General features: G+C 32.1%; 2 protein-coding genes across 3 annotated transcripts; one reads left to right on the top strand and one right to left on the bottom strand.

Annotated features, from left to right (window-relative positions):
- The first annotated feature begins 2,855 nt into the window (after nucleotides 1–2,855).
- Nucleotides 2,856–5,341, top strand: LOC130956029 (UDP-glycosyltransferase 83A1-like). The gene is made up of 2 exons (XM_057883051.1): nucleotides 2,856–3,397; nucleotides 4,265–5,341. The coding sequence occupies exons 1-2, from the start codon at nucleotides 2,902–2,904 to the stop codon at nucleotides 5,152–5,154; spliced, it is 1,386 nt and encodes a 461-aa protein (XP_057739034.1). The 5' UTR covers nucleotides 2,856–2,901; the 3' UTR covers nucleotides 5,155–5,341.
- A 35-nt stretch (nucleotides 5,342–5,376) lies between these two features.
- LOC130956031 (ribosome biogenesis protein WDR12 homolog) lies at nucleotides 5,377–10,509 on the bottom strand. 2 transcript variants are annotated; one of them, XM_057883053.1, is made up of 14 exons: nucleotides 10,369–10,464; nucleotides 9,665–9,890; nucleotides 9,426–9,523; nucleotides 8,949–9,055; nucleotides 8,416–8,451; nucleotides 8,211–8,296; nucleotides 7,649–7,707; nucleotides 7,463–7,573; nucleotides 7,230–7,349; nucleotides 6,549–6,692; nucleotides 6,204–6,312; nucleotides 5,972–6,108; nucleotides 5,834–5,869; nucleotides 5,377–5,733 (listed from the first exon to the last, which is right to left on the bottom strand). In XM_057883053.1, the coding sequence occupies exons 2-14, from the start codon at nucleotides 9,831–9,833 to the stop codon at nucleotides 5,644–5,646; spliced, it is 1,302 nt and encodes a 433-aa protein (XP_057739036.1). In that variant the 5' UTR covers nucleotides 9,834–9,890; nucleotides 10,369–10,464; the 3' UTR covers nucleotides 5,377–5,643. The 2 variants fall into 2 exon arrangements, with proteins under 2 accessions (XP_057739036.1, XP_057739035.1); XM_057883052.1 differs by having other exon boundaries at nucleotides 5,394–5,733; nucleotides 9,665–9,896; nucleotides 10,369–10,509.
- Between the last annotated feature and the right edge of the window lie 3,771 nt (nucleotides 10,510–14,280).

Below are 14,280 nucleotides of genomic sequence, written 5' to 3'. Positions count from 1 at the left end.
TGTGATGTGGTTGATATTCTTCAGAAGATACAGGAGCTTCTATCAAGACCTTGGGTTGTGGATTTTGAATGGATTACCCGTGATGCTAACGCTGTGGCAAATTGGCTGGCGAGATATGCGGTCAAGACCAATCCAACTCATGTTATTTGGTCGGAACCTTGTGATGAGCTTCAGCATCTTATGCTTGTTGATTTAGGATAATCATCTTTTTTTTTTCTTTGTTTCTTCTTGTTTAGTCACAAAAAAAAAAACATAAATATAATGTATTGCTGCTTCTTAGATTCTGAACTCATTCCATGATCTTTATTTAGAGATCTCTCGTTTAAAAACTTCAACATAAAAGTCAGAGGAGCCAGGTTGTCAACAGAGAAGCATGTAAGAATTCATACATTTATGCATTTTTAATTTCTTCTTTCTTCTTTATGTGTGTAAAATTTTAGAAGTATATCTGATCTTAGCCATAAAACATTTTTTCCAGGAACTTGTTTGAATCTAAAGACAATCTAAATATTGAGCAAGAACTACACATATGGAAAGAAAAGGTAAATAAGCAAGAAATGATCAATAAAGAGTAAAATGTTAAGTTGAACGATGTTGAGTATAAGTTAAAGGATCAAGGACGTCAACTAAAAGCTCAACAAAAAAGAATTGGTTCAACTGAAAAGACACTTCATGCTTTGTATAAAAAGTTGAATCTCCCACTTCCTTCAACCATGTCTTCTTGCGGATGATGAGCTTGAGACAAGTTCTAGCGATGATGAGGATGATAACATGAGTGATAGATGTCTAGAGTATATGTTTTTTCTTATTCAGATTAAGAAATTTTTAGGTGAATTAGTTAGTACATTTGATTTTATTCATGATATTTGACCTTTTTAAATATTTTTTGTTTTAGTTTAATTATTTTTTTATTTTAGTTTGATTACATTTATGGACAAGTATTTTAATAATAAATATTTTTTTAACTCTTTTATGGTAATTGGTTTTTTCATGACTTTATTATGTGTTTATAATTTCGATGATGTAATATGAAAAAAAATGATTATGATGGTCTTAATATAAAAGCAAATCGAATACAATTTATTTTCTAAAATATTTATATATTAAATAGCAAATTATTTTGTATGAAAATTGTTTAAAATATTATATTAAATTTGTAGAAAATTTGTGCAAAAATAATTTTGTTTTGTATGAAATGTGTTTTAAATACGTAAATTGTTTTAAATTAATTTTGTCTGAAATTTAATTGAAAAGAAATATTTGATTTGTCTAAAATTTGTTTGAAAAAATTTGTTATATTTGACTAAATTTGTTAGAAATTTGTCTGAAATAAAGTATATTTTTTGTTTGAAATTTGTCTAAAAAAAATATTTTTATGTTTGAAATTTGTCTGAATTACGTTGTCTTTATGTTGGCTAATCTGCCTAAAATTCGTCTAAAATACATCATAATAGTTAAAAATCTAGCAGATAGATGCCTATTCAAAATCTGTCATAAAATCGTCTGAAAAAAATTTCGGACGAAATATCCAACAAAATATGTAAATTAGCAACAAGGCTTTTGGGACAAAAAAAATTCGTCCCAATTTTATTTGAAAGAAAAATTTTGTCTCTAATTTGTTTAAAATTTATTTCAATTTCGTCTCAAAATTTCTTCGAAAAAATCCTATTTTTAGTAGTGTTTTGATTGTCCATTTCAATATTCCATTAACGTTTGTGAACTAAAAAATTAATACGAGGCACGTTTATAAAATTTGGGGACTAAATAAAGATAATTAAAATTTCAGAAACTAACTTGAGACTTACGTGTAAATTTAAGAACCAAGTTGAATATTAACTCAATTTTTTACCATCCCCAATGTTTTTTTTATATAACTTGGAATTGTTATAGTCAATAGAAGAATTCTGCGAATGAATTAAGTTTAAAGATATACGTTAATCTAAAACCAAGTATGATTATGAATATTATTATCAATAAAATATCCTCAATGCAGAATTAATATAAAATTTGTACGTACTATAAATGTAACTTGAAGTTTTGAACTATTCCTTCAGAAAGATTAAATTAGACTAAAGATAATAAATACTATGGTAAATAGTGATATTTAATAGAAAGGGAAAATTGTACTCTTTACAATAATAAAAAAAATAAAAAATACTAAAAATATAATCTGCCGTGCCCATTTTTTTCAAAAATATAACTATAGTCTTCCCTCTTCAACAAAAAAAAAAAAAATATATCCCCTAGACTAATATTAAAACCGAAGGTAACACCAAACGAATAGGTGACAGGTAAAATGGTCCCCAAGTTCTTGGCACCTTGTTTGAAACCACATCCGTCCCTGCATCTTACATTGATGCCAATTATATTATATATATTCTATAAGAGGTCTCTCTCACGGTCCTAATTATTTAAAGGTCTTGCTAACAAGTATCTATATATATTAAACTATCGGAAAAGTCATCACTCTCAACTTTTATTCTCTTAATTAACTAATATAAGCACTTTTTTGCTAAATACTTAATTTAATTATTTTCTGTTGTGTAAATGATAACACTACCACAACATGACAGCATACTAGCCTAACAGGTCCGGTTGAGGTGATCGAAACCTTATAATATAAAATTTTGCTTAACCAGATATATTGTTTTTAATAGATGATAACAAATTCAACCTGTCATTGTTTATCTATCATGCAATTTCATTAGATTAGGTTGAGAAGGGACCAACAGAGAGATGTGCCCACATGCATAGGTCACATATTTTATGTATTTACTATATCTTCATGCAAATGACATTTTCTATCTATCTTGTAGTGTATATGTCACAAGAAATAAGGTAGTTTAAATGCTCATTCCACCAAAGATTTTCAAGAACTTGAAATTAACTTCAAATAATAAGATGGCAAGGCCTCATGTTCTTGTTGTACCTTACCCTGAACAAGGGCATGTGATTCCACTAATGGAACTTTCCTTGTGCTTAGTAAAACAAGGCATCAAGGTAACATTTGTTAACACTAAACATAACCATGAGAGGATCATGATGAATGCATTCCCCAAAGGGAATAATAATGCTTTGCTATCTCAAATGAATCTTGTGTGGATACCTGATGGATTGGGATCCTCAGAAGAGAGGAAGATGCCGGGGAAGTCGTCCGAAGCGGTGCTGAAGGTTATGCCGGAGAAAGTTGAGCAGATCATTGAAGACATCAATGATGGATCACTTTGTGAAGAAAAGATTAGTTGTGTGCTTGCTGATCAGAGCATTGGCTGGGCTATTGGCATTGCCGTAAAGAAGGGGATTCGACCGGCGGCGTTCTGTCCTGCTGCCGCCGCGCAGTTGGTGTTGGGATTGAGCATCCCAAAGTTGATTGAGAGTAGCTTCATCGACCAAGATGGTGAGTTCACATTTTATTGTTCAAGACCACATAATTAAAATAAGCAACAATTTTATGTTAAAAATCGGTAGAAACTTGTGTACAATTATCTTTACGTGAAGTTTTTAGTTAAAAATTGTTAGATGACAATTTAGTAAAACTTGTTAAATCATCATACACTATTTTTTATCATTAACTCTACATGAAGACTTCTGCATATAAATTTTCACAGTAAAAAGTTATGTCCGAAAATGAAAAATAAAGTGATTATAAAAGTTTTTAAAAAATACATTATTTTCTCTTCACCATAAATATTCTTGTTTATTTATTTACTTTTGTTGAAAATCAAACTTGAATTTTAGCTTGTTAGCCTTGGCTTAGCACCTTGTCTTGGCAAAATCAAAATTGAGTTAAAGTAAAATCCAACCAAAATTTGTTAAATTGTTGCACCCTAAATAAAAGTTATAGATTTTTACACAATTATAAGGGCAATCCAATATAGTCAAACTCTCTCAGCTTTTCTTTATTACTAAAGTGATAGCTTAAGAAGTCTTGTTTATGTAACCTTCCATTTCATATTCAAAAAATATCAATATATATGGAATTGGAAGAAAGCATATCCAATGTTAGCTTCGTGTTCCAATCTTAGGTTACTAGTTAGAAAAAAAAAATTAATAATAATAAGAATCTTACTTGAAAGTTTCAAAAGTACTTGGTACTGTTTAACTATCAATCAACAGAAATACAGCAAATTAATTTACAATAAACTTCCAGAGTAACTAGTAACCATAAAAATTTGTTCTCATAACTTCTGAAATGAAATGAATCTAAAGTGTGAGTGACTCTCTAATTATGTCTTTCTCTACATTATAACAATCCATCATCCAGGAACTCCTCTGGAAAATCAAATCATTCAGCTATCACCAACAATGCCAGTTGTAAGCACAGAAAACCTCGTCTGGGTTCGCGCAGGGAGCACAGCTGCTCGGAAGCATATTTTCCAGCTCATGTTGAAAAACATTGAGTTTATGGAGAAAACTGAATGGATTCTTTGCAATTCAACTTATGATCTCGAGTCTGCAGCATTTTCTCTGGCTCCAAAAATCACACCAATAGGGCCAATTCTGTCATCAAGCCATAATGAGCTTGACCACTCTGCAGGTCATTTCTGGCCACAACAGCAGAATTGTTTGAAATGGTTGGATCAACAATCACCCTGTTCAGTTATATATGTCGCATTCGGAAGCATCACAACTTTTAGTTCACTACAATTCCAAGAACTCTGTTTGGGACTCGAAACGTCAAATAGGCCTTTCCTCTGGGTTCTGCAACCGGATATCAAAGGAGGGATGCAAAATCTGTATCCAGAAGGGTTTGAAGAAAGGGTAAGTAACCGTGCTAGGATGGTGGGTTGGGCGCCACAGCAGAAAATTCTAAGTCATTCTTCAGTTGCTTGCTTCATAAGTCACTGTGGTTGGAACTCTACAATGGAAAGTGTAAGCAATGGAGTCCCAATCTTATGTTGGCCTCACTTTGCTGATCAGTTCTTGAATAGGAGCTATGTTTGTGATGTTTGGAAGGCAGGAATTGCGCTCGAACGAGACAAAAGTGACATAGTCACAAAAGGGGAAATCAGAGACAAAATTGAGCAGCTTTTGAGTGATGAACATTTGAAAGCAAGAGCTGCAAGTATCAAGGAGAAGGTTCAACTTGCCACTGAACAAGGTGGCTTGTCTAACAGTAATCTAGATAGATTTATCAAGTGGATCAAAACATGAATTAGCACAATATAAGAGCATTAGCCAGCTATGCTTTCATGTTACTTCTCTTTTTTGTTTAAACCTTTCTGTTGTCTATACTATCTTACTATCTTAGTTAAATTGTAAAGTTGTGTTATCTGCACATTTTAAAAAATGAGCATATAAAAATCACTACGATTGGTCAAGTAGCAAAAGATTGCAGTGGTATATGCATTTTTTAAGTGTGAATAACCTAAACCCACCACCTTCACAAAAGTAACAAAAATGCAGAACAAACTCTAACACACACATAAGCAAAATGTTGATAGATTTGGGAGGCAAATGAGTTCAGGACAACTATATTATGAGTGTAAACATAAATATCCAGTTAGCCAAACAAAAATGAAATTTTTCTCACAGGCAAAATTGGCCATAAGACAAAATTGGCTCAAAATTTGAATTCCTTCCCTATATTATAATAAATATCTGCTACTGTTACAGCATGTCCCAAGTAATACAATTAACTTGCTATACAGGAATTTCTGAAGAAATGCAGAGTTTTGAGTCTGCTCCACCACTGATAACACTGTTACTTTTCCACCAGTCAGCACATAAAACCTGAATCAAATAAATGACAATTCGATTAACAGAAACTTCAACACAAATCATTTAATCAAGCATGAAAGAAAAGTTGAGGCACGGAAAGATCATTGTATACCTTGTCCGTGTGCGACTCTATGACAGAGAGAGGCCACTGCAAAATTAACAAAGAAAAATCATCAACGGTAAAATACTAAACATGGTTCATTGTTGCACCAACAGGAAAAAGCAATCGGAAAAGATTAGAATGCATTACCGCTGTTCTCAGATCCCACAACATAACCTTCCCATCATACGATGCAGAGAGCAAATGAAACCAAGAACTGTCATGCCATTTGCAAGCAGAAATCCAAGAAGTGTGAGATGCAAACTGAAAGACAGGAGCAGAAGTCCCTGAAGAAAGAAGAAAATATGTTATATGATACTGGTATGCGTGCATATGATGATCTTTGAGAGGTGAGAGGAAATCTTTTGATGTATTTACTAACCCGGCTTACGAGGATCCCAAATCCTAAGAATAGGGTCAGAAGCACCAGCACTTATCAGAGTAGAACCTTCTCCACCAATATCAAGGCAGTTGAGAACCTTCCCACAGAACTATAAATGGAGGACGATGTAGCCTCAGGTGTCCAATTGTCCATAAAGTAATAATAATTTGCAATAATACTTTAGGAAGAAAAATATTTAAACCAATAACCAAACATAAAAATTAACAGATAACCACAAAATGTTGTTTCTATCATATTGAACCAGGTTTATGTGTAAAAAATTTTAGACTTCAACAACATACAATTTCAGCAAATTAGACACACAAGGGGTAGCTGTCAACTTACGATATCTGACAAGTTTTTGCCCGTCTCAACATCCCATTTTCGAATTGAATGATCCCATGATGCAGAATAGATTGACTCTCGTTGTGGCCATATCACAGAAGATACCGACTGTGTATGGCCCACAAGGGTTGTAACAGCCTCGCCCTATAATACAACAAACTGCAATTGATGAAGGCTTGGTTCGTATGTCAATCAAGAACTATATAATGATACATCAGAGAATGAAATACTTTCACAGGTTTACAGTCCCAGTTAAATAATGCTTTAAACATGTCTAACAATTAAATCAACAAATCCCTTTCATAATAGTTTCAAAACTATCCTAGCCTCCAGCTCCAGGCCTTCAATATACAGGAACTTGAGATTTCATGGTCAACCCTTAGTTAAATTACCAAATATATTAAAGATGGAAGTTTACACTTTCATAATTGAGTCAAATTCTTTTAGGCATTGAGATGCTACCGAAAGAACGAGGGACTAGAGTATACTAAGCATGTGGAAAGAACAAACAGCAAACATCTCCAATTACCTCTTATAAGGTAACATATTTCTATCTATCAAATCTTACTTAGTGCTTTTTAAATGGAGGGGTGTATTAGCAGGGACTACACAAATTCCAATTTCAACACACACACAGAGAAAAGAAAAAGGGGAGGAGATGTGCCAGGAACCTGTACAAACCTCTAACTGAGACTCCTCAACTTGACCTCTAACTTTTCTTTTCTTAGAGACTAGGTCATCTTCTCCATTGTCAGTAGTTTCCCACAGGTTGATGGTGCAATCCCAAGAACCCGAGCAAACCTAGCACATGTGATGACATAAGCAGTAATGTCAAAGACCACTATTAAATCATATATAATAATCTGAACTAATAAAAAATATGTCAAGAATTTAATAGAGAAGTAAATACGAACCATTTCTCCAGAAGTCTGCATAGCAACACTCTGTACTGAAGCCTTATGACCACGTAAGATTTTGAAAGCCCTAATCTTCATAGGACGGTTGATATCCTCTTCTGTATTGATCTTTTACACAAGTAAAAAGGTAATCAGCATAAGTTCAATATATGGGATTGTATCTCAGCAGTTTCTTTTAGTTACCTTCCATAGCCTCAGTGTACGGTCTTTCGAAGCAGTAGCCAGTGTCACAGCGTCCACACCTGAATATGGCAAAACCTTGATGAGTAATGCCCACACATGAGAATAAATGCTTACAAGACAAATAAAAAAAATGAATTAAGCTAGGTTGAAACTAGCTTTCAATGGCTGCTAGAAACATTAAACAAGTGTGAATGCCTTCTGGACACATAAAAGGATAGTTACTAGAGGATAATGCAAATTTAATTGTGTTCATACTAAGAATTGTCTTTCAAGAAACTGAAACATTGAAAATACTAAGAAATAATCATAATAATATCATTAAAAACCCAGTATCATCACCATAGAAAGAAAAAGAACAGAAGAAAAAACAAAAGCGAAATTAATGGAACATTAAACTTGATAGCCGGGAGAATCAACAATGAACTTTCTAATACTGTTAGATACTTTTGGATTTTCACAACAGAAACAGAATATGCATCTGTAACTGTTAATATTGTACAATCAGAAAAATAAAACAGAAACAAAGGTAGCAGCATGTAGGAAAAACTCCATGTCTTCATACCTTCTGGATTGACGATACCAACAGATGTAACAGCATCACTATGTCCCTCCAATATATGGGTACACAATCCAGCACCTTTCCACACCCTGAAATATATCCATATGATGGAAGTTCACTACATGGAGACTCAAAACGATATGTCACTCAACTCAACCATAAAGTATGTCAATTATTCTTGAAGAACAAAACTACACAAGATTATTACCTCCCTAAACCATCATAACATCCTGTCAAAAGAAACCTGCAAAGAATTCAACTTAGTATTTTTAGTGAAGGACATCAAGGTAATCAATTTTACTTTGAAGAACAGAACAAAAAGTCTAATATCTCAGCCATTAAAACAAATATATTGTCAAGGATTAACTCTAAATAAGTGTTTTAAACACATTCATTTATCTAACTGGCAAATATATAACAGGCTAACAGCCGATTCACAAGCAGAGGTAGTTGTATCATCTGACTAGTTCTACTACTATACTCCAGCTCCATTGTAAAGAAACTTCATAGAGAGGACACCTAAAAAGACGATGTCCTTGGTCCCAATGTTGCCAAAATTTTACGACGATTATTCGTGCCATCAGCAAATATGAACAATCGAATTATAGGATACAATAAGTTGCACACATACTATGTCCTAGATCAATTATACAGTTGATAAAATACAAATTCAAGGCTGAATTATTATATGTAAGACTTTAAGAAATGTCGAGTCAAAACACTACACATTTAGATGCTTACCGAGAAGATGAACCATCAACAGCACTGACCCAGTCATCATGCATAGAAGGGTCTTCCTCCTTTCGTGGAGCAACAGCCCTCGTGTACTCGATTTCCAATATCCTTTCCTATAATCAATCATTCACAAAGATTAGATATGTGCCTATTCATCTAGAGCAATGGATAATGTTGTCTACTTTCCATGCTGACAGATAAAGAGCAAAGGAATGGATAAGTCATAGTTGTATGTTCCAAATCCAACCCCTCGGAATTTCACAGTTTTCTTTTAAATGTGTAAAATAGGGCAGACTCCCATGATTTAACATTGAATTTTATTAAAATAAAATAGATACATTGTCTATATATTTATATTTATGAATTTGCAGTGCATCTTTTCATTTTCACTTCAATGACACAGATTCCATAATGAACTTAATCCTTAGCACTGAAAGGCTCAACCTATGATGCAATAGCATATTTGTTATAAGTATAATTTACCGCAGAAATCCCCTTGGCCAGAAGGAACTGCTCAAGCGACATCCGAACAAACTCCCCATTGATCAAAAAGTCGAACGGCTCCGGTTTATGATCAGGATCTGCACAAATTAAAAAAAAAAACTACCAACTAACTTACACATCCTAATTTCATCAATTTAAAAAAAAAACAAATAAATAAATAAATAAAGGTGTTTGATTTGGCATAGTGTTGGAATAAATGAGAACAATAAGAATAAGACCTTTGGATTGGAGAAGAGCGTTGACGAGGGAGGAGAGGCCGAACCGGGTGAGGTCAGAGGGGATGGCAATGGCAGCAGCTGAGACTTGGAATGGAGCTTCAAGCTTAGTCACGAACCGTGCTTGGATCCTCCTGGAGATCCCTTCAGCGCCTTCTTCCCCCATATCCATCTGTACCTTGCTAAAACTCACGCTCTTCTTGTATTTCTTTCTTCGGTTAGGGTTTAACTGTTGCTGTCCGAAGCAAAAACCAGACCAGATATCAAACCCATCATGTTACCAGGTCAGAATCAACCGGATTAACCAGACTATAATAACAACTCTATGTAAATCCAAAAATATACAAAAAAAAATAAAGAAGAAAGTATCTATAAAAGAGAAAAAATAATGAAAATGAATATGCCTCTAAACTATCAAACTAAATTCTGAACTTGCGGATTGAAGTATTGACAAGGAATAATTTTGAAAATTTATATTCAAAAATATTTTTAAATAACACATATAGCACAAATAACTCTATCAACTATATATATCTACCAAATCGAACTCTAGCTAATAATAATAATAATAATAATAATGGCACATATAGCACAAATAATTTAAGCAAAAATATTTAAAGTAGCTCTGGCCTTGGAACAATGAATAAATAGCAACAAGAACAAGGAAGTGAGGCTATGGCCCGTGAGAATCGAGGGACGAATGCTACCTGCAGAAATGACGGCCAGAGCACAGAGAGCAAGACTTCAGGGCAGAGTTCCGGCGAGAGCAGCGACAGAAGAGAAGAGAGCAACGAAGGAGAAGACTAGAGGAGAAACAGAGTTGGGGAAGAAGAAAAAAAACCCTACCGCCAAAATCTCTCCTTCTCTTCAAAACTGGATCTCGGGTCGGGTATTATTGTTGTTTGGGTTGTTGTGTGAAACCGGGTTCCGGGTCAACCGTTTCATCCATTCTTTTCAGCCCAAAACTCGCTGCTCAAAAACTAATTTAAGCCCAGGAGAACTTATCATAAACAAATAATAGCTAGAACTGGCGGAGGCCCAGTAGAACTGATAAAAAAATATAAATAAATTTAATTTTGATACACTATCAGCTTTACATGTGCATCCAATAATGTAATATTACATCAACAAAATAATTATTTTTTATTGATCACATAAATAATTATCTAAAAAACGAATATAATTACATGACTGTATACAACGTTTTACTATGAGAACCAACAAAAGTATACAATTTACCGGTTCAAAATAATTGAAAAAAAAAACAAAATAGGTTATTTAATTTTTAAAAATATTTTATGTATAATTATATTACTGCCACACTAGTTCATCTCTGTGGTTCCTAGATTATATAAAAATTAATTTAATTTTAATAGATTGTCAATATAAAATGATTTTTTACGTATATTCAATTGTATAATATTATGTCAATAAAAATAACTATTTTTACTAATTTAATTTTGATAATTATGTTTTTTAATATTGAGTCAACGAATAAAATGTTGTGCTAGTTCTGATTTGTTATTGTGGACACAAAACTAAATGGCGTAAATTTGTATAATGTGCAAAGTATTTTATTTTTTTTATTCTCCAAAACAATCTCATTTTTATCTTGTTTAAACGTTAAAACAAAACGACATCATTTAACCTTAAGTCTAACGTGGCAAGTCAAAATTAATTTCACATTTTATTCGTTGACTCAACACGAAAAAAATTTAAAAATTAATATAATGTTTAAAATTAAATCTCAAATATCAATATAATAAATTTTGAATTTAAGATACTAAAATAACAAAAATAGTAAATTCTGACAACATTATAGGAATTTAGTCTTTAAACTCACTACAACATACATGACACGTTAGGCATCTATGCACTATAACACACAAATTTTGCAAATCTTATTCAATTGAAACCAATATTAAAGAGAGTTGTGTTGTGCCCACCTTCATCACATTGAGTTATGGGCCATTTGAACACTCCTTCCGCCCAAGATTTTCAAGAACATGAAATTAAACTTCAATTTAGTAAATCCTGCGTTGCAATGAGGGAAAATAAGATGGAAAGGTGTTGATTGTTGAAGGCATCAATAATGTATCATTGTGTAACTCATGTATATTTATTTTGTTACTCCTTCTAGGTTACTAATTATCATTTCACTTTCTCTTCTTGTTTTTCTTCACTTTTTGTTGGGACTTATATTTGGTTTAAAAAAATAAAAATAAAATACAGTGTTACTAACAACTTTATCCACCTGCACAATCACACTAAATAATAGCTTAGAGAAAGATACCCGACGACATGATTATCAAAACTTTAACTAAACGACCTTAATTATTATTATTCGCCTATGACACTAAGGTAGTATTTGTTTTGAAGTATTAAGATAGAGACTGAGAGACTGAAATTCAGTATTATGTTTGTTGGATCAGAGATTGGTACTAAAATTTCTGTTTCTGTCCCCAAATTTTCAGTATTTCAGTACCTTCAAAAAGTAGAGACACAGGAGACTAAAATTTTTAGAGACAAATACTGAAACTTTAATAACATTTTATACCTAAAATATCCTCATTTCAATTAATTAATTCCAATTTTACCCTTTGTACAAATTAAATTAGAGCTTCATTCTTGTTTCAATTTCTGTCTCCCACTTTGCACCAAATAGAATACTGAAATTTATTTCAATCTCTGCCTCTAAGTCTCCATCTCTCAGTATCAGTCTTTCAGTCTCCGTCTTTTTACCAAACACTACCTAAAAACACTGCAAGCTTTCAGTTTTGTACTTTATAGGGAACTCTTCAATTTCAAATCTTTTGAGTGGTCACAGTAAAATAAAAAAATACTATTTATATATTAAAATCAGTCACCAATATATTTATACATAATTATATATATAATTTAATTTATTTTTAAAATATATTTATATTTTAATAAGTATTTTATACTTATAGTTGATTTTAGTGCATATATAACATAATCGCAAAAAAATTCTACATTGTCTAATAAGTATGATTAACAAACATTCATTATTCATAGTCATATTTACTCTCAGCTGTCTAAGAACATGGCAAAATACTAGGTTAGGGACCAAAATATCACATCACATTCATATAATAAAAACAAGTTACATGAGATCAAATAAGTAAAGTTCAAAACATAGACACAATGAGATAACATTTTTATCAGTAGCGTTAATTAGAACTTAGACAGCGAAAGAAATAAATTAAAAAAAAAAAGTATTAAAGTCTGAAATATGAATTAGGATTGAGTGATGAGGCCATGTGTCTTCTGTACTAAAAAGCAATTGTGGTGAAGGAATAGCCACGCTTCCCCCACACTGAGGAATTGGAGAACACAGTTACGGATATAACTTATTGTCGGTTTCGATGATAGTACCATGATCTTGTAACTTGATTGCTTCAAGCTTTGTGGCATTCCAGAATCTAATATTTATTATAATATTTTCAAAATGAATCCACCACTTTTAATTAAAGGACCAGTAAATTTATTATCGTCTTAATAAATTTTATGTTAATAAAATTTTATTGGAGATGTATTTGGAAAAAAATATTTTTATTTTCCTAATTAATTTGAAAAAATAAATTATAATTTGATACGGTGAGAATAAAAGAAGGATAAGAATAATTTTAAGAAGTAAAATAAATGAGTTTTAATAGGAGAGAATTCAAAATGTTTAGTAAGGAGTTTTTGTTGGAGAATTTTATTCTTATTCGTTGAAGTTATAGCATAGAGATACTATATATACGTCTCTAAAATTGTAATTGAAGTTAATAACAATAACAATACCCTTATTCACATTATCTTATAGAGTTAGTTAGAAGAAATTTTTTATATTGTTTTTCCTCTTTACAAAATATATAGCGAGTACATTATTGTGAGTAGTGTTCAATTTCATATTATTTTATATTTATTAGAAGTCAAAATTTTACTGTAGACTCAACAATTAGTATTAAGAGCCAACGTTATATTATTCATTATTTGCGTGATAAAATTCAATTTTGAATATAATGGCATCTACTAGTGATGATAATGTCAAAGTAGGCAAATATAAAATCAAGAAGTTTAATGAGAAAAATAATTTTTCTTATTAGATGATGCAGATGAAAAATCTACTTATATCACAAAAATTACACAAGACATTGACAGAAAAAGAAAAAAAGTCGGAGGAAATGAAAGTTGAGGATTGAAAAGAATTAGATCTTGAGACCCGGGCTGCAATAATCTTATGCCTTGAGAGAGATGCTGCTTTTTTGGTAAATGAAGAAGTAACTGCAGCAGGTGTTTGGGCAAAGTTAGAGAATAATGTCATGACGAAGACTCTAACTAACAGGATCTACTTAAAATTCAAATTGTATACATACAAGATGGAAGAAGGTACCTCAATCCAAGAATATATCAATAAATTTGATAGGATTATATCAAATTTAAAGGATATAGATGTGAAAGTTGATGATGAGGATCAGACACTCATATTATTACTTTTATTACCAAAGTCCTATGAAAATCTGGTGCGGACATTGGTGCTGGTAGGTGACACTCTGACCATGGATGAGACGAGAACATCACTTTTAGCGGATGATCTACGTAAAGTTGCTACA

This window comes from Arachis stenosperma, chromosome 10 (genome assembly GCF_014773155.1).
Source record: "Arachis stenosperma cultivar V10309 chromosome 10, arast.V10309.gnm1.PFL2, whole genome shotgun sequence".
In the NCBI taxonomy this organism is placed as follows: domain Eukaryota; kingdom Viridiplantae; phylum Streptophyta; class Magnoliopsida; order Fabales; family Fabaceae; genus Arachis; species Arachis stenosperma.
The sequence above is the reverse complement of the archived record's forward strand: the minus strand, read 5'-3'. Positions and strand labels throughout refer to the sequence as shown.

Bases quoted from the DNA above. Each gene is read 5' to 3' on its own strand.
- LOC130956029 (XM_057883051.1), top strand. From the start codon at position 2,902: ATGGCAAGGCCTCATGTTCTTGTTGTACCTTACCCTGAACAAGGGCAT. The intron at 3,398-4,264 runs GTGAGTTCACAT...TCCATCATCCAG, and splicing joins TAGCTTCATCGACCAAGATG to GAACTCCTCTGGAAAATCAA.
- LOC130956031 (XM_057883052.1), bottom strand. From the start codon at position 9,833: ATGGATATGGGGGAAGAAGGCGCTGAAGGGATCTCCAGGAGGATCCAA. The intron at 6,693-7,229 runs GTTTGTACAGGT...GTTGTATTATAG, and splicing joins TTGAGGAGTCTCAGTTAGAG to GGCGAGGCTGTTACAACCCT. The intron at 6,109-6,203 runs GTTAGTAAATAC...TTCTTTCTTCAG, and splicing joins TTGGGATCCTCGTAAGCCGG to GGACTTCTGCTCCTGTCTTT.